We start from the raw sequence: 27554 nt of genomic DNA on the forward strand, positions 1-27554 counted from the left end.
TCTCAAAGAATCTGGTCTAGCCTGATTGATTGATTGATTGACTGAAGCAGTGCGAAATGTGTGTTTAATCATTGAGTAAAACCCAAACACAACTGATTTATAAACTGTAAATCGGATAGGGTAGGGAATCAGAAACTTAATCATTTATAGCCCAGTTATCGCTGGCCATAAATATTCGAGCAATCGCTCCAGCACACGCTCCACTGGATTCGTCTATAAAAGACGCCAGTCGTAGCGCCGTCCAGTTAGAGTCTAATCAGCAGTTTTTCCATCATGCCATCGTCCGGACAACACCTGTGCGCGCTTCTAGTGCTGGCGATTACCTGTGGAAGCGCCTATGGCGCACCTCCGATGGGTCGAGTGGTCAATGGCACGGATGCCACGATAGAGAGCTATCCCTTTGTGGTGAGTGAGCTGGACTCGGATATAGATCGGACGTAGATCTCTAACGTCTCTTTCTGATCTCGCAGATCTCGTTGCGTGGCGCAACTGGCTCCCATTCCTGTGGTGGCTCGATCGTCTCGAACCAGTTCGTGATGACCGCAGCCCACTGCACGGACGGCCGCAAAGCGGAGCAGCTTTCCGTGCAGTACGGAGTGACGAAGATCGGAGCCACTGGACCCAACGTGGTGGCTGTGAAGCGTATCATTCAGCACGAACTCTACAACCCGAGCAAGAACTACGCCAACGATATATCACTGCTCCAGGTGGCCGAGCCCTTCAAGTTCGACTACAAGACCGTCGCACCTGTTCAGCTGCCAGCCCTAAACTTTGCCACGCCCCAGGTGGACAACGGCGGGGACGGCACGCTTATTGGCTGGGGCCTCAACGAGGTAGGACTTGCTCTAGCTTCGCCCTCGCTTTATGCCTAGCTAATCCTCACACTCTCCTCCTTAGACCGGTGGCTATATTCAGACTACGCTGCAGCAGGTGTCGCTCAAGGTGTACTCTGACGAGGAGTGCGTCGCGCGCCACAAGGGCTCCACGAACCCGCTCTATCATATCTGCGGCGGGGTAGATGAGGGCGGCAAGGGCCAATGCAGCGGCGACTCGGGCGGCCCTCTGCTCTACGACGGCCAGCAGGTGGGCATCGTGTCCTGGAGCGTCAAGCCCTGCACCGTGGCCCCCTATCCCGGCGTCTACTGCAAGGTGGCCAACTACGTCGACTGGATCCAGAAAAGCCAGATAATATTGGCTTAGGCTTCTAGTCCAGCAGTGCCAATTAGCCCCCAGTTTTATTGGAGATCATATATTAATAATCCTATCGCATCGGCCTTATCGACGTCGGCATCGATCAGCCCATAAATCAATGTATTGGAACAATTCAACTTTGATGCCGCCTTTCGAGAAATATAACTCATTCAGTTCAATGCAAATCGATTTCATATATAATGGTATTATACTATATATAATATAAAACAAAACTCGATTAAATTTCGAATTTCGAATTTTGAATTTCAGCTTGATCAGTCTGACCCAAACTGTAAGCCAAGACAACAACCAGTGGTGAAAAGTCACTTTTATAGCAAGTACATTCACCACAGTATCAAATTCTGCTTATTTTCAACACATTAACACTGGTCTGTTAACTTACATGCCTTTAACATGTAAGTGTGTTTCAAACATGTTTGAAGCTAGTCACATACCGAGGACATTTCATAAATGATTTTATTTACTAATTTTCATCATAAACTAAATTAAAACGTTTGAAAAATGTTAATAATAAATAAATGAAACTGAATATATATTATATGCTGCTAATATTAGAAACTGATATAAAAGTTTCAAAACTGCATTATTGTATTCAAATAAGCCGTGAGATCAAGCAATTTTATATTGCAATTCATATTTTAGATTGCATTGATATAGTTAATTATTAACAAAGTTGACCAAGCTATCGATGTTGCGTATTAGCTGCGGTGTGTGGTGGGACTTAAAGTTACCGTATAAAAATGTACGAAAACCGGTATATTATTATGCAATAGTAGACGTACCTTTAATGTATGCTTTACTTACAAAATTTACCTATACTTCAACGTTTGATTAGAAATTTGTACATATATATTTTTTGTAAATAAAATGATGTAAAGAAAATAAACTAACAAACTAAAGTAAAAAAGTTTGACTTTTACTTGCATAGCACATGGTACATGGTACATGGTACATTTTAATGTACCAAATGGTTTTTGCATGGGGATGCAAATAACGCGATGATCTGCTGAGAACTTTTCAATCAGTTCAAATCGAGTCACTCGGACAGCTAACACCGAAGGCACGAACACGCACACGAGCGTCGAATGGCCGTTGCGAGACATGTTCGATGGCCGAATTTGGTTGATTCAGTCGACGAATTCTGTTCAAACGCGGCGCACGCTTCGAGCGGACGAAGCAGTTTTTGGCAAATATTCAAAGTAGGCAATTGCAGTCAGTGGTGTCTTTGATGGGGCGCAGAACAGTGCTAACAGCCATGAGCAGGACTAAGAGGACCATTTGAGAACTATCTACTTGGTGTTCAATACTATGTCATATTCAGTTATGTTGGGCCTATAAAAGCGTAGCTTAACTGGCGCCCTTCAGAGGAGATAAAAGAATATACCATGGCGCGCATTCGCTCGTTTAATTAAAAATAATTTGTTAATTGGCTGCAGCAGACAGCACTTGAATGCGTGGCGTGCCGTGCCGTGGCGTGGCGTGGCGTGGCGGTCACTATTCTATGCAAGAAAGCGAGCGCGAAAATTTAACAACACCTGCCCCACTTTTTGCATCAAACGATTCAAATCAAAGCCCAAAAGTATGCAACGAAACCCGAGCACACAAAGTTGCTGCTGCTGCTGCTGCTGCTGCCGCTGCTCTCGAAAATATATTCCTCCAAATTGAGTTAAATTTTGTGGAAATAGTTAACGCTTCAGCTTAAGGCCCCCGCTTCGCGCATCCGCAGCAGTAAAACTTTCAGCTACAACAACTTTCAGTTACAACTAAAGCAATTCGAACGCAATTTTTGTGTGGGAATTCCTTTTGGAACTTGGAAAGCGGCCTATTTGCACGAGAGCCGCCCGTGAGCTGGGCATAAATGCGGCAGCAGCTGGCATCCGAGTGTAACATTAGATGTGCACGATTCCATTTTTCCCACATTTCTTTCTATACACAAACTTTTGTTGTGCCGAATGTTGTGCAAGCAGCCAAATAGTATCAAATGAGAACATTAAACGAATCATGGCAAAAGGCGTTCAGCCTTAGACATATAACCTTATAGATATATCATTTATAGATATATCATTGTAAGTTAGCTTCTAGATGAGATAATTTCCGTTTTGAAGCACATTTATGTAAGGTATATATACAAAATTTCTATATAGTTTCTAGATTCAAAAGGCAGACATCAAGCAGTCGTTGCACAATGCTAATATACTCTGTTCAGACTGTGAATGAGTTTCGATATAGAGCTGAATGAACGAGAACTGTACTGTAAATATTAATATTATACTTTGTTTTTTTTTATTGATTACCTACTATCAATTACTACTAAGTAGGTAATCGATAATTTTAGGTAATGAATTAGTTTATCATTTGCAGCATCAGGACGATTTCTCAACGAATTATTTGCATCCATCGATGCTCATCGATGCTTATATTAATATTAGTATATTATATTATATTATATATTAGTTATAGTAAGGAATGGTTAAGGCTTTACGTTTTATAAATCTGACGTATATCGGGTATCTATCTATCTAGGCTAAGTTTTTTTAACTTTTGCTTGTAGGTTAACAAAAGCGTTAAGCTAAAGAATTCAAACACAGCTCAATCGAAAGAGCGCAAAAACTAACTAAAGACTCGAAAACAAAAAAAAACAATCAAGTGACCAAAAATAGCTCAATTGCAATATTTGCAAGTGGGCGTGTTTGCTGTGCTTGTGTGTGCATCTGGTGTCCCTGTCAAAGGTTAAACCTCATATGAAAATGTCGTTCGCTAACCAAAAAGCAATGTCAACGAAAGCCGCCTCCGCTGCTGCTGCTGCTGCTGCTGCTGGTGCTGCTACTGCTGCTGGTGCTGCTGCTTCTGCAGTGAAGGTCACTTCAGTCGTGGAGCTGCCCAAGGCCAGTCGAGCAACTGTTTCGCCACTTTCTGGTCCTCCATGGGCGTTCCTCTTTTTGGGCGCCATTTTGCTGTGCTGTGGCAGCTTCGAGCTTGTCGATGGCCTCAAGTGCCACATGTGTGGTCAGTACAACGAGGGCGTGGGCTCCATAACTCCCTGCACCAACTATTCCAAGGAAATTGCGCATCTCTATCTCAAGGAATGCACCAAGAAGAGTGAGAAGTTCTGTGTGGTAAGTTCAATTATCCAGTCCAATATTTGAAATGTATTGAAAAACATTGTTGAAAGAGTGAATATAACAATATAACAAAAATTGTTACACACTTAATTTCCCATAGTAAAGCCCAAAAGTGCATGCCAGGCACAGTCTCCTCTGTTAGTGAAGCGCGGGACTATCTATGTGCGTTTATGGGTGTATGTGTGTGTGTGTCATGAAAAGCAAGCAATGATTGAAATAGCGGCAGTATATCCTAGTCGAGCACTCCCACCAAGAGCATTCGTACTTGTATTAATTCGCAAGTGTTACTCCCCTCTTAAGTCCACCTATCACAAATACTAAAGATTTTACGTACTTAAGTCTTCATTTCCTCATACATACGAATAATATTTAATTCGTGGGGTACCTAAACTAGAGTCTATTGCTGCAATTATACCAAGCCTGAAGACTCTTCATGCAGTAAAATAAATTTTTATGTTATGCGCCATGCTGTATGATACAAGCGATCTAAATAATCGAAGTTTTAGATATAAATGCTTCTAAACTGTGCGCAGAACCGTTTCATAATTTTAATTTGATAAATCTTTCAACTTTGCTATAATCGATAAATATCGTTTGCTTCAGTAGTTTTGAATTTTTTTAAAAATGAATCGATAAATATCGATTGGCTTAGTAGTTTTAAAAGTTTTTTTATTATGGATGAATCGATAAATATCGATTGCTTTAGCAGTTTTGAGGGTTTTATTATTTATTATGGATGTCAATCAGGTCGTCACTTTGACCGCTGTGTCGGACTACATTACTACTTATTGACTAAAAAATTTTCTCATTCTTGGGCTATCCGCACTCTGGAACCAGGAGTCTCCCAGCATTAATCTTCAAGCCCTTCCACAGACTTGTTTTCAAGCATATTTGCTCTACTGAAGCCTCTACTTCGACTTCACCGACAGATTCGAATCTTACTTCTGTCTTTCGCAGTTAATCAAAGTGTGTTCTGCCTTTTTCATTTCATTTCGCGGAAATGCAATTTGATTCTGTGCCTTACCCATCTTTCGAAAGTAACCATGACCACAGAGCATTTGTGGGGAATCAGGATAATTCTTGCTATCCATCTGCTGTAACTTTCGCTTAGCCAGAGGCAATAATCAGCTGTCATAATAGGATAATCTGTGCTGACTGCTTCCAACAAAGAGCTGCTGTTATTTGCACCGATCACATCGGTTTGCGCCTTAGTTCTACTTTTAAGCTTGCATCCATTAGGAGCCTTCCGGTTCCTGCAGTTGGTCCGTGAACTACTCAAACTGGCATTAAAACTATTGCCTCTCTTCGCTTAATATTGCTTATTATAATTAGTTATATAACGAGCAATGACTTAACCCAATCAAGTTTGGCTTCCCCACAAGTCGTTTGATCTTAATGTTTGTTATGGTCAGCACAACTCTCTAATTTATATGCACGATAATAGTATCTTATCTCAGCCCTAACAGCCGGAGGGAATACTTACTCAGAAAGGGCTTTAAGCATTCATACCCTAATCTCGAATGCGTACACTGCCTGTTTAATTGGCTTGAATGCCAAGGGCTATGCCGCATGGTGTTTATTCTATTAAACTGCAGCGCATTACTTAATATTGAATAGTTAATTAGTTTAAGGCCCTCTGGCTTACACATGAAATAGGCCATTTGTAAACGCTTATTGTTTATGCAAATCACATATTGTATAATGTTTGTGGTTTGATATACGCTCACATACACACACACATATATTTATATATATATACATATATAGAAATATATATATATTTATATATTGAGTGTAGCTCGCGTTCTGGTTGAGCACATAAATTGGGCCTCATCATGTGCTCCCAGCCAGACCTCCAGGGTGTTTAGCACTTAACCAATTGCACTGCCTGGATCTCAGCCAGTGGCTGCCAGTCGGGAATCAGTTTGTGGGTTTTGGGGAATCATTAAATATTTACAGCTACTTGCCAAACACTGCACGACTGCATGTCCTGTGCCCAAGCCCGCAAATTGCTTTAATCAGCATCCGAGTAGAGTGGGCGCTGTACAAATTTCCAATTTTCAACTTGCGAACAGTAAACTGCCTTCAACATTGGGTACCTACATAAAGTATGTTTACAATGTAAGCATTGACTAATTATGTGATGCGTACATTTCATAATATTTATCCAAATACACAATGTAGTAGATAAGGCCTTAACCGAGACGCGTTCAAGTCGTCGCTTTTGTTATTTTCCCATAAATGCTATATACGGTGGAAGTGTCTAGAGTTGGGCATACTTTCGGAGAATCTAAATACTCAGTCGTGCATGTAGTAGTTGTTTGCAAAGAACTGAAACTCGATATCGTTTGAAATTGATTTCATGGAAACATAAAAGTTACGAATTCAGTAAAGTCGACTGTGCTAAGAAGAATTTGTGTGAACGATTCAGTAAAAGTCATTTTTGTCGACAGTGTGCAACTAGGAGATACCCTAACCCAGATGCGAAACTATTGTTTGCGTAAATGTGTATTAATGGAGGAGACATACTAGAAATATATTTGCGAACATATTGTATATATTTTTTTATAGAGTGACCGAAGCTCGTAGAATTATGAGATGTTCTCTAAAGTGAGGTTCCCTCGACTCGGCTGTGTAACCAGATCAAGAATAAATATACAAGATAATGGGGAGCCTGTCTCATAGCGGTCTCATTTCTTTATAGATAAATTCTTAATTTTATTAGGGTCCGTGGACTATAGGTAAAACATGCAGGGACTGAGATGCAAAAATAGTTCTGTTAAAATAAGCGCGAGTTGCTAATACCGATAAAATGGATTAGTTGAAATTGAATTTTGTTTTACTTGAAAATGGCCTCAGTTATAGCCAGCTGTCCTTAAGGCTGCCACTGTTAATGAGCTGCTTAATGATATACCTGCATACAAAAGAAGGTGTCATCTTAGGAGCTGTAGCTAATTCCATTTTGTCGACCCCAACGTCACGGCGCTTGTTGTTGATTGTTGCCATTAATTTTGGTATTTACAGCAAAGCGCCCAATTAATTAGCCGCATCATTTAAGCCAGTCTTAAAGTAATGGGTAGCAGAAATGTGTGGCTGCTACCCCAAAAAAGCAAATATCCCACAGAGTGTGTAGCAACGCAAAACAAAAATAATCAAACATAAACAAAAAGCCGCTCCTGCAATACCCTTTTACGTAAATTGTTTCCTAGAATCTAAATATAAGCTCATGGCATTCTAATTACATTTCAAGGAAATGACTTCTAATATGCCCAGAAAGGTATTGCAATTTAACCTTTCACAATTTACATTTCATCATTTAAAACTACGCCGTAAAATAATCTTGTTCCTGTACCTGAAAATTGAAAATATTAGCGTTGGCAAAGTGAGCTCCAAATAAATGATTATAGAAACATTTTAAAAAGTTGATTTTAATTTATATATAAGTATTAAATTATATAAAATATAAAATATACATCAAATAAATAATTACAATAATTTAATAATAATAAATAAATAAAATAACACAAACAAAACTAAAAATTAAATAAATAATATATATCAAGTAAAAAATAAAATATCTATTTCGGAAAAAAATAGAAAAATAAAAAATCAAACAAAAGAATTAAAATAAATTAAAAAAAAAAAACAATAAAAACCAAAAATAAAAGCAATAATATATATAAAATAAATAATTCATTGAAATAAAATAATAAAAATAAATAAATTACAACACAAGAAAAAAATGAAGCAAAATAAAATAAAACAAAGTAAATTAAATTTAAAAAAAACTTATTTCTGAGCTTTATTACAATATCATTTTTACCTCTATAAATGTTAATAGGAATTTATAAATATTTGTATCTGTTATTATACATAGAGAGGCATAAAGCTAACTTTAAATAATATTTAACGATTGTGAAATGATTACTATTATTTTTTGTGAAGAAATGAAAATAAAAACGCTAATGTTTAAGCTTCTTCAGATTATACACATATATATTTCCTACTAACATACTTTTTCTAAGTGAATTTTCGTTGTTTTTTTCTTATTTTAAATATAAAAAAAACTGTTTGATATGAAAAAAAATTGTTGATAAATGTGTGTTATTAAATTGTTTTCCATTAAAAAATATAATATTGATAAATATACTATTATTTATCATATTTATTCTCTATCAAAGTCGCTCATTAGGCCTGTACGCATAGTTTTTCTGGCAAGTGTATTTCCAAGTCTATCTTCGTTTTTACACATGAATAGTTTTGTTAAGTTTCAAAGTGTTAGTTATTTTAAGTTATATTAGTTAATTAGTTAAGTTATATTAGTTATTAGTTATATTTAAAACATTTAATTTATATTTAAAAATTTTTATTTAAAAAAAATATTTTCGCATTTATTGTTGCCTGAGACATAGAAGGAACATGTGGAAATCAGATTTGGATGCCAGCGACTGACATGATGAATTGAAATTGATGCAGAATTGAAAGCATTTGATATAGTTGATAAAGTTTAGAAAACTATTTAAATACTGTTTGTAAACTGCCAACAAATCAAAGAAATAAACCTGATTCGATTGTTCGCCTACAACTAATCAATCTTTATATGACATAAACTCTATTTTTATAAAATATTTTTATAGTTTGAAATGTTCAACACCGACATGACAGACTCGTGTATGGATATATTTTAGTATTCTGAACAACGAGGCTGCAGACTCGAATCCCATTGTGTTACCCAAAAACCTAAGCTGCCCGCTTGCAGCTGATTGCAGCTATTTCCTATTTACTATTCGAATATTTGTAAAAATTAATTATAAACTCAAATCTAGGAACAAGCTGATTCTGTGCAGTGGGCCACTAAATTGTAATGCCCCTGGCAAGAGTATTAAAAACTTTTGTTTATATATGAATAACAGCAGCATAAGCGCTAACGATTAGAGCAAAGCAGGAGCAGCCGCAGCAGCAGGAGCAGGAGCAGGAGCAGGACCAGCTGCCACCCTTCTTATCGCTGTTATGAAAGTTAAAGTTGTTGTTGCTATTGCTGCTGCCGCTATTGTTGTTGTTGCTATTACTATTGTTGTTGCTGTAGTGCTGACAGCTGGAGCTGATGCCGCATTGTGGTTGGACGGCAGCCATTGTGTTACTGCGGCAGGGCTTATGATTAGTTTTATACTAGTTGGTGTTGGATAGTTGGCGCCGTCTGCTCAGCCCCATGCGGGGGGAGCTCTGCTCATTTATATGATTCCCGTTTATACTCGTGTATATGTATGTGCGTACCGAACATACATGTGTGTATGCATAAAGTTGATTTCAAGATGAAACTGATGGCACTTGTTTTTGGCCATCGTTTGCCTGCATAATTTACAATTTTCAATAGTAAGCTGCCAAGCATAAGGTCCTTCACACACACACACACACACACATGAGTGCAAATACACACATACATACATAAGTGGCATAGTAGTCCAGCGGGGTCTTTGGGCAAACAATGGCGCCATTGTTAAAGCCTGTTTCATGGCGGCTCAAGTACGTAAACAAATATATACAAAACAGAGAAGAAAAAACAACAAATTGACTATGTATGTGTGTGTATAACCCTTGACCTCACGAAAAACAAAAAGTAGCGCGAGCAAGCGAGAGTGAACAGAAGGAGCGACCAAAGTCCACGCTGGGGCACGTAATTAATTTTTTTTTATTTTGTTTTTGTTATCTTCCAATTTAAGCTGCGCATAGCCGCCGTGCGCTCCATTGCATAGAAACCAGCAACTACAAATTGTGCAACATGGCACAGTGTGCGATACCCTCGAGGCAGTGGGCAAAGGTGGATATTGGTTGTTGCACTCAAATGTCGATCTAAAGAGGAGCTCAGCAGTTAGGCTACCACTAACTAAATAATCTTATCCAGAGTTGTATAAACGGATATATGTATATATGAAGCATCAATCCTCTAGCTATAGACGAACTGCTCAAAGCCAATAAACTCTAGATTCGCAAGCGAATATTATTCTTACTTGAGTTTTAATAGATGAGAAGAGAAACAGGGTATAACACAGTCGTCAGCCCGATCAGCTCACACTGGTTGGCTTAGCTGGCTGCGAAGCAAGATTAAAAAGAAGCTGAAAACCGCTAAATAACAAACGCAGCAACCCAACAGGAGCAACTAAATTTTTGTGGTTTTGAACTAGTTCCGTTGTCTGTAAACACGCCTAACGAGTTCACATTTTTCACCTTGTTTTCCCCAGAGACTTGAAATATTTGTTATGCCAGACAGCGCTCCGGGCTGAAGTGGTAAAGCAGTCGAAAGGGACCAAGTGCCCATATTTATTTTGCATCACTGTAGACATACAACTCCCTAAGTACTTTCTAACTTACTTACAGCTGGGTTTGCTTAACTGTGGCTGGCTTGGCAAAGGTCTGCCCACAGTTATGTAGACTGGGCTCTGGGTTTAATAAGAGACTCTTAGACCTAATCTGCAGATCATTTTGGTCGATCTTCGAGTGAACTCCTTGAACTTGCTTCAGCTTCTGTTAAGCGCAGTCTTAAATGAATTCCTTCTGTTTTCTCTCTTTCTTATTGATTTATTGTCTTCGTGCTGCTTACAAATATAATTTCAATTAAAATAGTGACACAAATACATTCAACTGGCGGAAAATGCATGCAGCAGCTTGAGATGCTCCTCATAGAACATTAGCACCATCATTGGTATGTAGCTGTATGCGATGTCAGAGGCTACGCTTTCTGGTTGATCGAGATCCTTAAATTTAATCACAAACGATATTTTACCTTCGCTGTTTGAGGCATACAGTATTTTCTCAGCTTTGTGGCCATACTCGAATGCATTGTCCATTATTATAGAGGTCTCAATCTTGAGTTTCTTAGCTTTGACCGCGTAGAGCTCATTTATTTTTATCTCCGCTTGTCGCTTGAGGTTTTTCTTGGCCCGCTGCGTCTCAAACTCGACTATCAATGCGTGACAGTCTAAATACTTCGATAGCTCCCAAGTACAATCCTCATCGGGGAAATCTTGCCATTTCACAAAGTATTCCAATTCCCCCATGTGCATGCGCCGATCAACTATTTTCTCTACAATATACTCCTTGTCCTCATCCTCGATATCTGATTCAGGTGTTTGAACTAAAATTCCCGAATACATATCTTATTTTACTTGAAATATATTTACTTGCCTGTTGACGAATACGTAATTGAGCCAACTTTTTGATTATTTATTTCGATTGTCAGAAATATGAAAACAGCCAACTGAGATGGGCTCGAATTTACCGAAGACTCGGTGCTATCCCTCCCTTGGCTTTTAGCAAAACTCTTTCGCAGATACTGGTAGACATATTTGCGGCTAGAAAAATTTAAATTTTTAATTATTTTCGGCAACACTGAAGCTGACACATGGGGCTTAGGTTGTGCCAACAGAGAGTGGGTCGGACGTTGGATTAGCTCTTGAAATCGGAAACAGCCACGCAGCCACGCAGCCACAGCCTGTACAGTTTGTTATGCAAATTTGCTCTTTTTTATATCTTTTCATGGCACACCCAGACTGAATGTTGAATTTGCTGACGAACTGTTGTTGATGAAGGTTTTTCAGTCAGAAACGTGGCTACTTGTGCGATTAAGTTTGGCAACCCAAAGCCACTTTGTCAGCCCATTGAGCAAGGCCACGCATTTTCCCCCGCAAAAAAAGAGTGTTATTTATAGTCAGAAATTTATATAACACACACACAGAGGCACAGAGAGACAGAATACACACGTATATAAAACAATTGGCAATAAATATATATTGTACGTGTGCATAACGAACTTTTGCAATTCGCTGCGAATACTTAATGAAAAATGATGCTGCTTCCAGCACATCGAAATAAAAAACCTAAATGTTTGCACAAAGGTCTCAGGTCTGTCAGACTAATAAGCCAAATGCTTACGATGTCGCAAAAACTTGGTACATCATTTTTTTGTTTTTATGTTTCGACTGAAATAAGCTGAATTAAGCTGGAGCCAAATTAAATATTCTTACCAAAACTCTGTAACAGCGCCGTTTTGGCGCACAAAAACTATTACAGTTTTTGTTGTGCCACACTTAATGAGTAATTTTATGAGAGAACTTTTATGAAATAGATACTCCGAGTGTTTGCTTACCAAGCTGCCCCCTTGTCCCTGTTTCTTAGGCACTTTGCTTCAAATAAAGTAAAAGCCAATCTTTGCAGTATTCGGAATTATAATCTAATTGCTTGTTTCCTATAGTTAGCCAATAATCTGGATAAAGCATTCATTGATGGGACAATCACCTTCATTAAGAACTAAAGAGCCTTTATGTTTGGGATGTTTACCTTGCCTTTTCAAGCATCGTTTTCTATTAATCATAAAGCTACCAAAAAGGTCAGAGCAATGGAATCAATTGTTTGAATAGTGCAATCAATCATACAGAATAGAAGCTGATGACGTCTCGAGAGACAAAATTGTTTGTGCAACAATAAATCAATTTTAAAAAGCTTTTAGCGATTGCAAATTTAAATTTTCATAACTTTCATTTACCGCAGTAACACACTTTGTGAGCTTTACAAACTGCGATGAAAAGGACATGTACAGTGGGCTCATGGAACGAGTCTCTATTCCTAGATGGGACATAATAATGTACTACAGAATAAGTTTATAATAATAAGAATTACTAGATGTCTGTGTGTGTGTATAGAATGATGCCTCGCGGTGCGCAGTAAGACCTCATCTCTCATCTCTTTTGACTACAAGACTTACAATTACAACCGCCAGGCTGTCAAAAGGACTTTTTCATACAAAGCAGAGCCAGACCAACCGCGTGTGTACGTCCAGCTCAGTTATATACTAAATATATAGTTATTTTGTTCTTTTTTATGCAGTATGAGCTGTTTCGTGTTTAAGGTAACATATAGAGCAATACATTTTAAGATGAATGCAGTATAAATATAACAATATGAAGCTTTTAAATAACAAAAGGATTTACTAGCCTAGAATCAAAATTCAATTCCTAAGTTTTTTCCCAGAATCCGAGTCTAAACTAAAAAGCAGTCGCTTTTACAGTTGAGGTTCAGCAACATCAAAACATGGAGTTTCATTGAAAAATAAGAACGAACCCTAGTGGTATCTGAAGCAACTGTAACTCACCCACATCTCTCTCAGGAAGTTTCTTTTAACACTCTTTCAGATACCTTAAAAGACCTTTTGAAAATAGAATTCAAGATATAAGGACTAACTCTAGCTGATATAATAGAGCTCAAATATTTCTGATTATTATATGGAATAGCTTATTCACGTCACACAAACGAGAAGACTAACTTATTATGCTTAAATTTATGCTTATATACTGACTGGGCTTTTGTTATTCAGGCTTGCTTCCACGTCAATATGCATTTGCTTGAAGCCTCTTTTTAATTTTGGCTCTGTCTCTGAGCGCCGCAGCTGGTACCATTTAGCTTTGTCGGAGCGCGAAATGGTGAAAATGAGCGCAACTAAATTGATTAAACGGCCGAAACGCGCTCAAAAGCTTTCCCACATCCAGCGGCGGGGCGACAGTGCATAAACTCGCGAAAAGCGAAATGCGAAACAACTCGCATCGCAATGCCTTTTGCCATATAAAAACTGAATGTTGAAAAAGTAAAAACGCTCGACTCGGAAAGTGCTTGACTTGAAAGTATCCTCTACTATGTATATTTCTATATTATATGTGTGCCCAAGCATGAACGGACTTCCTCTACGCTTAGTTATCTGATATTCTAAATCCCTTTTCTGATTTAAGACTTGGGTCAAATAAGCAAGAATTGAGTAAAGCTTAATAGATACAAATTGTCAGTCTTTGGGTCAAATAAATTTATAGAACGGAGGATAAGGCAAGGCAAGGCAATAAAATATCTCGAATAGAAGATTATTTTGATTTGTATATATATGCGTTTGTAGCTTTATCAACCATGCTTAGAATCGATATTTACCAAATTAAGAATACTGACTGCAGTATGATATCAAAGCACAAACATGTCTATATTCGATATGTAATCTTTAATAGTATTATATATATAAATAAACTCAACCTCGATATGAATACGCCTAGGTAATGTACAAACAATGGCACTGTAGAAGCCTCTCTCGTGTTGATACCCTTTCAACTGGTGCACAGAGCATGGAAAAATGCAGAAAAGCAAACCGATTTAACACTGAATGGTTACAACACAGACTCACTGCAGAGACATACATAAGTCTTCTTTTTTTTTGGTTTTTTTGAATGACAGGCAAATGTAGGTTGTAGGCATGGCGAATGCCATTTTCTGGGAGCCAGGCGAAACACTTTAAGTCTTCAAATCGAGATCTCTGACAGGTGCTGGCCAGCTCGGTTGGCTTGGCTGACGTGGGCTGACGGCTGCCAGTTTTCACCTTCGACCGCACGATGGCATTTTACAGATGCTTGTGAATGACAAGCTGGTATATTGTCGAAATCTGTGCTTTAAGCCAACAGTTGCCAACAGATGATTCATTTGAGTATGTATGCACATAAAAGCTAACATATCGGTCGGCACAGGGCTGCTGTTGTGGTGCTTGCTCGAATGGCCAACTGGGTGTCTGTGTTGGTCAGTTTGCTTTTGGATTTGCTCTCACCTCGTTTCCTTTAAGTGGCCATCGAGCATTGATGTTATTACACACAGACACACTCGCATACACATACGTGCATATAGAAGGCAATCAAAGCCATGTTGACGTCCAATTTAGCTGCTGTTGATTTGTGTCGTGGGTTTTTGTTTTTGTGACTTCACTTGTCCGAGGCTGCAGCCGCCTTTGGGTTTTGTTGTCTAAGCCTGTCGGTTACGCAACCATTTCGCAGCACATTTCAGCAGCACTTTTTTCTGGGCCGTATTTTTTCCGAGTTCGGTTTTTGCCATCGAGCAAAAGCAAAAGCAAAACCTTGAAATGTTTACACGTGATTTATGGCGCGGAATTTTCGTTTACGTGGCTCTTTTACGGCATCGGCTACGGCTGTCCCAAAACTCGTATCGTCCAAGCTGGCAGCTAAAGCTGCGCCAGGATGTACACGCAATAAACTTTAAGCTGAAAACATTTCTAGGTATATATGTTAGGTTCCGCTGAGCGATATGAGCCAAGTTTATGGAAACTCAAAATTGGGGCCGCATAAATCTTTCAGTTAGCTGAGTTTTTCACTTTTACAAAATGTTTGCTTCTTAAATTTCAATGTCTTCTAAATGACTAAAATTACCTTTTTGGGCTTCGAACCGCTACAAATGAGTGATCTTGGCATAATCGATCTGGCCTGAATCGATCAATATCTGCTTTCGTTTCATCAAACTAGCTTAAAATTAATAAACTATTTTTTAAAGAAATTTTGCTATTTACATAAAATTAGTCAATTAGGGAATATTATTAAATTTTTAAATTATCACAGAGTGGGCTTTGTTCTTTTTGAACTGTCTTGACTTTTCTTTTGTCATCCTATAGCTTACTTGCGGTATGCTCTTCAGATGCAGGCTGTCATCCGACCATATTTGATATTTAAACAGTTTTATTTATTCTCTGCATCATACGTCTGCCTTGAGAGAGAGAAGCGCCTTCATATCTACATTATCGATTTATGCAACAGCAAAAGTGAATTTCGTTAAGACAGTTTATGGCTACTAGTTGAAATATCAAAGAGTAGTGGAAAATTAGTCGAACATAATGTCTTGTTTATAAAAAAGTCCCATTTATTTTCATGACATTCAAAATCATACATAATCAAGCAATTACAATTGTTTTCCGTTAACTCAATCTATGGCTGTGTTGTATGTTGCAAACAGAAAGTTAAAAGAAGCGTCAACATGTAACTGCCGAAAGCGAGTAGTACAAAATCAGTCATACCTAATAACGTCAAGTCGTTCTGGAACTTGAAGCTGTTGTAAAATGTACTCTTTCTGTAGAAGCAGACTACGACGGTTATTGTAATAATCGCTTTGAATAACCATATACAGGTGCGTTGGTACACGTCGAGGGACTCGTCAGTGTAGCGCCAGGGTCCAAAAAGGGGTTGCATCATGAACCAGTCCGTAAAATAAAACCGAATATAATATCGGAATCTTCGTATGAATAGCAAACTTCCTTTGGCGTCTTTTACCCGATGCAACTGATTTAAAATAGTCTTGCGTTCCGTCGGATTACATGAGACCATTACCTTTTGACCACGCCGTATCCAACAATGTAGCAGGAACGTATAGCTTAAATTGTTCCGTAGATCGTCCACTTGAATGGACCGACAGTACCACGATGGAAATCGGCCGGAAGTATCATGGCTAATTATCAATCGACAGGGCAATTGGACTCTCGTGTCACTGAGCCGTAGCATGCAAGAAGTGTTTAGTTCCAAATACGGATTTACGGGATTCTGATATACGACTGCCTTGTAGCGTCCAAGATCTGATATAAATATGAGTTTAACATTCGCTGTTGTAGAGCTTAAAAGGCGTCCGCCCGTTTGCAAATGCACAATGATATTCTCCGTACTTGGGTCCTCTTCATCTCGTTTCCATCTTATGACACGTATTAAATTCTTCTTCTTACGGCGAGCACGTAACGTGACCCAGGACAATATGACAATCACGCCTAAGATAATCAAACAGTAAAACATCACGAAAACTAAGTTAAGAGGGGCTATGAACAGATTACTGGATACTTGTTTGATGGACATCGGTTCTGCCTTATACGCCGCGGCGGAAAATATCGACAAATAATGCACTTGGCATTGCGAGTAATTAGATTTGCGTACCATAGTCCTTAGATTGCATTCAACTTTCACCCAACGCGGACTTTCGTTGGATATATCGAAGGCACTGAGCTTTTGGGCACTGAAGCGCAATGAGAAGTTGGCTGGTTCCGGGTCTTTGGCGACCTTATATATTAATACGTAAACTATGCCGTCCTCTCTACAATGATTATTCAAAATAATTGTCCTGCTTCTAAAGCCCTTTGGAAAGTAGAAGCTCTGGTCGTAAATATTGCGTAGTACCGGCTTAACATTCATTGCAACTAGCACCCGCAGGTCGGCTGAGGATCTTAAAAGCTTGACTACCAAATTAGCCTTACCTTGTAATCTTAGCTTATAAGATATCGCATGGTCAAAAATCACATTCGATTCCTCGTATTCTGCGGTGTTCGAAAGACGCTCTAAGCCTAATTTAAATAAAATCAACTTATTTGATTTAGCTGTTATATCATTATTGGGAGAATTACGGCCCATAATATTGAAGGCTATAGTGGCGCTTGTTGGAGACATAGTCCTTGGTACCCACCAGAATATATCGAACGTGAAGCACCAAGTGTAAAAGAGCAGATAGTTGGTCTGAAGCATCTTGCGCAGTATCTTAATCGTTTGCAGAGATGAGGTTATATAGCAGGACGTGTTGTTTGATTCATGTTCGATGGGCTTGTATGCATCATGCATTTCCACTCTGTAGCTAATGTTATTTAGGACATAATCAAAGGGCTCCTCCGGTTGAATGTAACGAGTCAATTGTTCCCCAGTTTTGTGCCACATTGAGAAGATTCCCTTTACAATTGAAACAAGTGTACTTACTCGTAATACAATATTATGATCTAACCGTGTCCAATTGACAGAGACTCCATGGAATAAATCTTTGTCTTGCGTGAGAAACGAATTTAGTTCCAGAATTTCCCTATCCGAGATCGTAAAGTATGTAAGTATATAGGTTAATAGCTTGCCCAAATCCAGGCAAATATCTTCAGTCAGATCTAAAATTTCCGTATCCTCGCGAACAAAATTAAAAATAAAATCCGCTCTTTTAATAATATGAGATACAGCTCGAAGTTCCAGTCTTTCCGATGATTTCAGTGTTGAAAGGGAATTATTCGCAATTTCAAGTGAATTTACCATTTCCAAGGCTGCAAACGATAGTTCACTTCTGAAGGAGTCATCGGAATCTGTAAAAGTAGTCATGTTTTCTGGACTAAATGAAAGCAGGTGCAAGACGCAGAACGCCTCTTGTCTACGTCCCTCCCTTAACATTGCAACTATGTTGGGGGTCTCATTGAATTCTTGGCTAAGAACCGTAACGGGTATCTGGACATCTGTGCAAGCCAAGTAATAGGTACAAATGCGAACAGTCAGTAAGTCTCGCCCATTCAGATAAAGAAATGTTTCGCCCGAGTTGATGTTCTCAACATAAATGTGACCCATTCTAAAGGTGTACAGGATCGGCTCCTGATGCGCTGAAGCATAGTTCTGGCAACTTATATGAAACTTGGTAACGCATTCCTCGCCAGTAGATGGTTGAATTGTGCAACTGCCGCCTTGTGGTGGCTGCGCTTGTTGCAACTTTAACTCGGTGTTCCCGTTGCCCGCCTGATCCATGACACTCAGTTTGACAGTCAATTGACCCACCAAACCAGCTGCCAACCGTGTTACCAATCGTTTTTTATTCTGCTGCGCATCAACGCCGTTCAGTGTCCATTTGTAACTGCAATAGTCAGTGCAAGTGAGGCATACGGCACGCAGGTGCAACACTTGATCGACGGCATAGAAGTTCCTTTGGCAATTCCTGACACATTCTATTTCTACACTGAGAAGCTCATTATGGCTAACTACTACAATAACTTGGCTGATGCTGTTGGTGCGTGCTTTCGCAAATTTGTTTGACACTTTCAGGGTGATTATGTTTTCTTCGTCTACCTTCAGAATATTAGTCGGAACTGTTAGCCTCGGATCTGCAACGGCATTATTGAGTCACCTGTGAGATCGACTTTTAATGCATACTTACCGGAGCTCTCAACGCTAATATCTACCTCATTAGGCTCACTACTGGACCTCAAGGTCCAAGTATATGTTAGTTGTTGAGAGGCGCTTCCGCTTTGTCCGGGCTCACGACTTTGGGAGCCATCAAGCGTCAGCCACTCACTTTGATTACTGATTTCCCTATACTGTCCTCCGGCTATATTAGCAATCACATTTCGCGCTGTCATATTTAAGTAGCACTACGAATGATTAGCAATTAAGTATTTGTGATCGTTGCTTGATTTACTTACTCTTGTATGCACCCAGGGTCCATGCTCCTCCTTAACTGAAAGCTCCACTGAAACTAACAGATCGGGGTAGAAACTCAGTAGAGATTCTTTCCACAGGGTATAGCGGGGTATCTTAAGCATCAGATCTTTCCCGTCCACTAGGATATAGCTGTCAGCTGGGAAGAGAATATAATACTAAAGCTTAAGTGTATACAGAGGCTGGCGAGCAGTGAGTAGTTTAGTGGACGCTCTTCTTACAGTTATTAAAAAAGCTGTAAACCGCCCACTGGGCTTGCAGACTGGGGCTGGAAGACATGCAATGCTTCTCCACAATTCCTTGTAAGTTGCAAAAGTGTTCGACATCGACTAGCCTGGGCTTATTTGGATCCATGCAGTGCTGGAACACAACGTGCGGTATGCAGAATCTGGGCGTCACTACGTGCACCATTAGCGATAAAGATGCCAACGTTTTCGTTCTTGCCTTGCCAAAGGACTTGATCTTCACTGTCAATTGATTGGCGCCCACAGTGTAATGCTTTGCCTTAAATACGTAATAGTACGCATCGTTGTACGGCGGCTTCATATGTCTCCTGATACCCAAGTCGTGTAGCGTTGCTGTTAGATTGTTTGTATAACGACTTCCGTTAGGCTTCGATCGTGGCAAATAGGCAATCATATATGTTGGCGTCGATATGGTTATTTCCAAGGGGTCTGCGCTAAGCTGCTGAAAGCTCAACACAATAGGCTCCTCCATGCCAGAGACCACTCGTATATTGTAACTGCACAGGGGCTTAGAGAGACTGCATTTGTATGTCCTTATTTGTGGCTGGCAGCTGCAAACAGCCTGGCCTACATAGGGAACACAGATCTGGTTTCTGGGGCAGCTGATTTTTGTCGTCTTGCACAGATTCTTGACTTGCTCACAGTATTTTCCTTGAAATGCGTCCTCATAGCAGCTGCAATTTGGTTTGTTTTTCACTATTTGACATTCTCCGGCGAAATTGCAATACTCCGGAGAGCAGCGATCTGTTAATACAAAACACGAAAAGATGTTGCCCATAAGCAGAGTCCAGAATAAAAGTTTATTAATATTCATGATATTTCATTTAAGCTTAACATTTTTGTTAAATATCTATGCCTGCTTTCAAGCCAGTTAATTCGTATCAAGCACTAAATTGAAATTACTTTTCAGCTGTGTGGAACAAGTAAGGGAAGGCGGGCCATAAGGTATATATATATACCTGATCAACTACCAAATCGCTTTATCACTGTCTGCCCAACTGTACGGCTGTCTGTACGGATGGACCTCAGAGCCTATAAGAACCGTGTGTTACCAACTTTGCATATAATTATAAATACCTTTCGCCATTTCCAAGAAATCTGTTTATTTGAATGGCTTTGTTATTTAAATCTGTCTCACACTCTTTATTGGTTGATAAAGTCAACTGGACTCAATTAAAGTAAACACAAATTAGTAGAGTAACCCACTAACTGGATGCCTTCGACCCCATCTGGTGTTCAATTTGTGCATGAATGAATTTCAATAGACAATAAACAGGAAATCAGTTAGGGTACAAGAAGAAGCAAGTGTCTTGTATGACTGCATAGATAGCAGGCAAGTAACAATTACAAACCGGGTACATGCTAGTCGGGCACTGCCGATAAGAGTGCGTACTATAACTTTTTCTGTTTTCGTTTTGGCTTACTTTTAAGGAGAGTCATCATCGCAATGCCACAAACACGTTGTAGAAATTTATTAAAATAGGATTTTATCTTGTTTTTGGCTATGTTTGCAACTTCATTAAACTAGTGGTAGCCGATGCAAATTTAAATAATTCTATCCATTCTCGATTGCTGCATGGCTGCTAGATAAGTGCAGACAATCGTTGCAGCTGGCAGCAAAAATCAGTTTATTGCATTACGTCTACGGCATGGCCAAAGGCAGCTCAGCTTTTGGCATTTTTTGGTAATCATATTACCTCTGCTGCTGCCTTACAGCATCCCACAGAAGTGAGTGGCGGAGTGAGCGAGTGAGTTGCGCCGTTTTATTCCAGAGCACATTGATGTTAGTTGTTTGTGTGGGCGTGTTACACAAAATTGCACTTGCAAAATATTATACTTGCAGTATGCAGTATGGGCCAAATGGAAGCTGTCGGCTGGCAGACTTGACAACTGCTCGTCAACCTCGTTCTGGTTGAAAGCGTCGAGTATATGAAAGTGCACAACATCGTACACACACACACACACCCACCCACACACATAGAAAATCAAATTTCAGGCATACTTTCAGGTTGAGTTTTCGGGTGCATTGATGAAATTGCATTTGATAATGGGCAGCAGCCAGAGAAAGCTGACAAATCTCCTTTACAGCGAACCATGGAGTTGACTGCTTTCCCTGTGCTCTGATTGTGGAAACTGAAGTGTGAACTAAAGGTCATTGAAGCTTTGGACAGCCAAAGAAAATGTCAGCAATTTAAATTTTTGAATAGTGCGAATAATGCTTAAAAATAACAAATAAACTAAGAAACATTTTTAAATCACCTTTTTAGATAAATCTTGTCTGCGAACGTGCAATAAAATCTAATATAAGAATATTAAGGTAACATTCAGAAGTATTTACGTAAGATTAGATTAAGCTAGATGCGGCTACGAATTATTGGCCGTTCACAAAGTGAACATCCTACACTCGTGTTGTGCAATGCTCTTCTGTTTTCAAAGGATTTCAACGTTGAAACCTCGAATATATTATCGTTTGATATGGTGATTTTTGAGAGAGAGAGAGAGCATTGGAGGGGGAGAGAGAGAAAGAGTCATCCAGATAGAAAAAGTGAGTGAAAGACTTTCTGTGTGAAAGTGAAAGAGAGTAAGAGAGTAAGAGAGACATAGAGTGAGAGAGACAGAGTGAGAGACAGAGAGTGAGAGAGAAAGAGAGTAAAGAGAATCCAAAAGACGACACAGAAAGAAAGAGGGACCAAGAAGAAGAAAGAGGGAAAAAGAGAAAAAGAGAGTGTGAAAGGGCAACGGGAGAGATAGAGAGAACGATAATGAGAGAGAAAGAGAAGGAGAGACAAAACTGTGAAGAGAGAGTAGCAAAAAAGGTTAAGAGGAAAATTAAAATCCGAATAATCCCAAATATATGAAAATTAACTTCAGACAAAGTTGTAGATAGAAATAGTTGAAAACAACTTTAAAGGTATTTTATTAAATTTTTCTTTTGGAATACACATAACTCACTTTCATTTTGTCTAACTTAGAAGACATAGTTAGAGACGACTATGAACTCGTGCCTAAATTACTCCGTTTGGCAAGCAAACATCTAATAGAGTTTTATACTTGTATGCAATTTGTCATTGTCTAGTTGTCATAGAGAGCGCATCTACCGAATCTCATATTTTAATCTGACATATCTTTTGCTTAACGATGTTATCCTATTAAAGCAGACAGATAGACACACATAGCCGTACAATTGTACTTTACCCGTAAACTGAATAATTGACAAACCCAATGGGGCCATTTATCAGCTGGCAGCAAGACAAACGCATTAGTGACGTAACATAATAAGCCACCCTGTGTCAACACACATTAGCACACATACATAGGAACACACTTGCCATGTTCTCGGTTGACTGCCAGCTGCAGATATCATAAAGCTCAAGGAGCACATGGCATTAGCACACGCAAAGTTGTTAAGTGCCACCCAGCAGACAGAAAGACCAAAAGACCATTGCAGAGGGCTTTGGGTTTTTCGATGCGGCCACTTGCACGCCATGATGTATCAGGTCGTCCCTCTTGTTGCCTCGACGCAATCGATTAAGCGGGTTAAGTGCTGCATAAGCCGTCAGCAGGGCAGCTCCATCTCCCCCTCTCCCTCACCCGTTAACCTGTTCGTCTGAGCACGTGCAAACCTCTATAAGTTTAGCTGCATGGTAACGCACTCTTGCCATGAACTGTGCTCTGATTAAAAAATATATATTTTATTTGCTTACATAAAATAAGTAAGCAATTACATCTAAATAGGCTTATGAATTGACACTACAGGCGAGTTGTATCCCTCGGCTATGTGATTGTATTTTGAATGGTAGTTATAATTGGAATTATATTTGACATTTACATATATATATCTTTAAAACTATATAATATATTTAAATTTTAAATTATATAATAGTTTAAATATATATATTTTTAATTTTTTTTAGACTCTAGATTAGGCTTTAGATTACATCTTACGTGTGAAGCAGAATTAAGTCAAAGAGTTTGGGATATACCAAATATCAGTTGAGATTACCTACTATTATCTTTTAGAGAGAACAAATATTTCTAAAAGAGGAATGAAGAGTACAGAAATTGATATGCTCTTCAGCTTATCAGAGAGAGGAAGTCAGAGTTGCTTTATTTAAGTTTGTTATATAAATTTAGAGAAAATCAATACACCTCACCTTTGACTCGCATCTGAATCAGCAACATATATGTTTTTATATTCTAATTTAGTTATAAATCAGAAAACTGCAGCTTTGCGCGTGGTGCAGGACTTCACATAGTCGGACACTCCCGACTACAGCACTCTTATTTAAATATATTAGTCTTTGCCGCTTATCCTAAGGAAACCATAACTAATTGTAAAACAAATGAATTTATTGGAATTTCCATTGAAACAATATTATACAGTAATAATTTAATTCCATTAAAAATTAATGGTTTTATCTCAATCCAAACCGTAGGCCAAATTAAATGCGCATAACAAATTAAGTGTGAAATTAATTGCACTAACCGCAATGGCATATAATGTGTATAAATAAATGCCTGCAATGTAGTTCCTCTCTCTCAATCTATATTGGATTATATACACACATATGAATATGCTTTTATTTATATAATTATCAGAGCTGTGCATATTATTTTCATTTTATTTGATGGTTGTAAATTAAAAAGCGGTTGACAAACAAATAAGCCAAACTTTTGTTATGCTGTTCGCTGTTTTAGTATCTGCACTATCTAATGGGGTCGTGGTTGACGCTTGTCGTCCATGTTCGTGTTTTCATTTTCGCTAATGGTCCATAAAAGAAAAGTTATCTACAACAGAACGAAGAGAATCAAATAATTCATACAATAAATGGGCCCAACATTCTCTGCATAATTGCCTCAAATGTCATTAATGACATCGACCTAAGTCGATATCAAACTGAAAATATTAGGATGCTACCTTTTGTACTTTCAATTTTGAAACAGCTACACCCTTCCCAGAGTGTGTACACTTGTGTGTGTGTGTTTGTATGCATCAATTTGTAGGTATCAACTAGTCGGTCAGTCGCTCCCCGTAAAATCCATAAGCTCAGTAAACAGTGCTCGAAACAAACAGCTTGGCAAATAAAGGCTGGGTAGCTTATAAATAATAATTTAATACTCTGATGTAGGCTATTTTAAATTATTTACATATTAAGTAATTGCCGTATTTCGCTTTCTCTATTTGATTTTCAGAAATATGTCAGCGAATTGTCGACTGTGCGAGATTGTGCTACTGAATGCGTCGAGAAAGGTAGGTTACTCGTGCTATACAATAATAAGAATAAGCATGACAAAAATCGATAAATATCCACATTTATCAGAGACTATAAATTCTACGAACACGAAAACTTTCCATTACCAAATACATATCAGGCATCTGTTCCACAAGGCTTTAATAAAACGTATCACTTAATATTTAACGGTACATTTGATTGCACGTTTACCCGTTAAGAACTGTTTTTATGACTATCAACTTTTATGGCCAAATACGTCAAGTCCATTAAAAATTGGGTAAATAGAGTAGGTGCTTGTGCGCTGACTCTGCTGATTAAATGGATAAGTTGAATTCTCACACGACCGCAAATGGGAAAAATATATTTTAAAAAGTTAAATAGTTAAGTTTAATATAGTTCATTTGCAAAGCCTTTAGAATACAAGAGAGAACTTTGCAGTCAGGTATCTAAGATTGCATTATACTCGGTTCTAACGGTTCAAAAACGGAAGAGTATATATTGGAAAAGGCCGTTTACTGTACCAAAAATTGAATTGATTTTAAAATATAACGAAGATACACTGCTTCTATAACGAAGATACACTGAGGAATAGCAATTCGAATATTGCAGAAAACATAAATATTTATTTTACTTTGTAATCGGGTATATGGTATAGCATAGCTGTTATAGTATAGATGTATATCTAGCTGTGATATATCCTATATAAACAAGAGGAGTTGTATGATATGCCAGTGCAGGTGCAGGCTATCTCCTAGTGAAGCAGTCTTAGAGGTTACTTGTTATTTATATGGAACATTAAAAGTAGTAAATATGGTTTCAATGATTAATTAATTAATTTAATTTAATGTTGAACAATCTTCTGCTTACAGAAATTTGGGAGACCCAAACCTATTGCTGCAAAGAAGATGGTTGTAATTCTAGTGGACTAATGAAAGCCTCTATATTCTTGGTCTCCTTGCTAATTATCATGTGGTTATTTTAGACGACTTCTTCAGGATTTTCAGTAACGAAGTCAAGATAATTTTTTTCCTATTTATTAGTTTTAAGCATAAGAAAACTTTAAATTCTAATTGTAAAATTTTTCTTCAGTTTGATTAACTCTAAAAATACAATGTTTCGGTATTATTGTTTTCAAAAACAAATTTTGTAAATGGGACCTAAGAAACAAATCTTTACTAAAATTGATTTAAAACATTTCTTGATATTCACATTGCAATTTATAAGTTACTAAGTATTTGATCGATGCAACCTTATGTTAACGTTAACTGTCTTCCCACATCAAGATTTTTTAGGATATAGCAATTTATAAAGATTTTAATGAATATAGCTTCGTAGAGTGAACATCACAAATAATATATAACACTTATTATTATTCTGTTATTTTCGATTTTTCGATTGATAGCTGAACTTCCAAATAAGCTGAAATATCCAATTCGAAATTATAAAAAAAAAAAAACAAAGGAAACAGTATTAGCAAATAGACATTTAGAAACTAAAAATGCATTCCAAGCAGATGCTAAACTAAGAACAAACTAAAAACTATATGTCTTAAACTTTAATAAGACGATTTAAAAATTTGCATAAGAATTTAACTACAACAAAACAAACGGAAAGCATGTAACAATGAATAAGTAATATATGAATGTGGTTTAAAGTATAAAAATTCGAATACCACTAACTATAATAAAGTAGAAATGGCATCCATCTCAACCGAAATCTTGAATATTTTTTCAAATACAGATGCAATGTAATCTAAAATAATTCCTTAAAAATATAAAGTCTAAACGAGGAAGTAGCTTGTTCTGAAGTTCTTCTCTAAGATATTTCTGAAAAAAATAAAAAAAAAATATATTTCTGATTAAAAAAAATTTATTTGAAAATATTTTAAAAATATTACTCAAGCATCAAAGAAAGTCACAGTAAAAATACTTTGTGGTGTGCGACTTTGTAATTTGATTTGTAATATTCTGCGAATATCAGATCCCTAATACAATACAGATACAATATTTCGCTTTGTTCCCCCAAAAATATCTATATTTATATGTAATTTTAGGGTGGTGCGAGTTAAATAATACAACAAAAAACCTTAAAAATAACTTTAAGAAAAATATAAAAGTTCTCACTCTACTGTGGATGAAATTCTAAATTATTATTAAATTGACGAAAATGAAAAATAAGTTTAATTGCAATCGAACATTAAGCTACAATTTGGAAAATGCTATTGAATAGTTAACACATATAAGCCAAATATTAGAATTTACAATATTGCAAAATTAGAGAAATTAAATTCTAGAAAACAAATGTAAAAAATTTATTATTCCATACAAAATGCGCACTTATGCATTTCAATTTTTATTTATTTAAATTCCTAATATTATATTATATATAAATATGTATTAATAAATGTGGCCGAATGGCGTACGTATTATATACAAATATTTTAATCAATATAACGTTCCCGAACACCCTTGAAAAAAACTTCCATTTGGTGTTCCTTCTATCTGTATGAAATTTATAATATATACTCATAGGTATCCTCGTCGTCTTACACCCATTCTGGACTTGGCAAATCGGATAAAAATGTATCTTCTCCAGATCCTCTACAAATTGATGATTATTTGTATGTCCATGCCCACCAAATCGGACTATATTCAAAATGCGACAGCAAAATGT

At 37.8% G+C, this 27554-nt stretch overlaps 4 protein-coding genes across 5 annotated transcripts; 2 read left to right on the forward strand and 2 right to left on the reverse strand.

Moving 5' to 3' along the window:
- The first annotated feature begins 260 nt into the window (after window positions 1–260).
- Window positions 261–1648, forward strand: LOC111595696 (chymotrypsin-2). 2 transcript variants are annotated; one of them, XR_002751206.2, is made up of 4 exons: window positions 261–405; window positions 471–833; window positions 898–1394; window positions 1462–1648. XR_002751206.2 is itself a non-coding variant. In XM_023309541.2 (3 exons), the coding sequence occupies exons 1-3, from the start codon at window positions 274–276 to the stop codon at window positions 1198–1200; spliced, it is 798 nt and encodes a 265-aa protein (XP_023165309.2). In that variant the 5' UTR covers window positions 261–273; the 3' UTR covers window positions 1201–1428. The 2 variants fall into 2 exon arrangements, 1 of the variants encoding a protein (XP_023165309.2); XM_023309541.2 differs by lacking the exon at window positions 1462–1648 and having other exon boundaries at window positions 898–1428.
- Window positions 1649–4019: 2371 nt separating this feature from the next.
- On the forward strand, window positions 4020–25900 carry LOC111595702 (U-scoloptoxin(05)-Sm1a; the record flags this gene model as incomplete). Its single annotated transcript, XM_030225696.1, has 3 exons — window positions 4020–4328; window positions 24841–24898; window positions 25751–25900. Coding segments are annotated over 3 exons (480 nt in total), but the record flags the coding sequence as incomplete, so codon positions are not given.
- Window positions 10868–11547, reverse strand: LOC111595703 (heterochromatin protein 1). Its single transcript, XM_023309548.2, has one exon. It carries the CDS (start codon window positions 11483–11485, stop codon window positions 10970–10972), a length of 516 nt encoding a protein of 171 aa, XP_023165316.2. The 5' UTR covers window positions 11486–11547; the 3' UTR covers window positions 10868–10969.
- On the reverse strand, window positions 16058–20502 carry LOC111595701. Its single transcript, XM_023309545.2, has 4 exons — window positions 19624–20502; window positions 19387–19541; window positions 19122–19335; window positions 16058–19068 (listed from the first exon to the last, which is right to left on the reverse strand). Exons 1-4 carry the CDS (start codon window positions 20459–20461, stop codon window positions 16124–16126), a joined length of 4152 nt encoding a protein of 1383 aa, XP_023165313.2. The 5' UTR covers window positions 20462–20502; the 3' UTR covers window positions 16058–16123.
- Window positions 25901–27554: the final 1654 nt, after the last annotated feature.

The sequence above is a fragment of the Drosophila hydei genome, unplaced genomic scaffold (genome assembly GCF_003285905.1).
Source record: "Drosophila hydei strain 15085-1641.00,03,60 unplaced genomic scaffold, DhydRS2 tig00008137-arrow-arrow-pilon, whole genome shotgun sequence".
In the NCBI taxonomy this organism is placed as follows: domain Eukaryota; kingdom Metazoa; phylum Arthropoda; class Insecta; order Diptera; family Drosophilidae; genus Drosophila; species Drosophila hydei.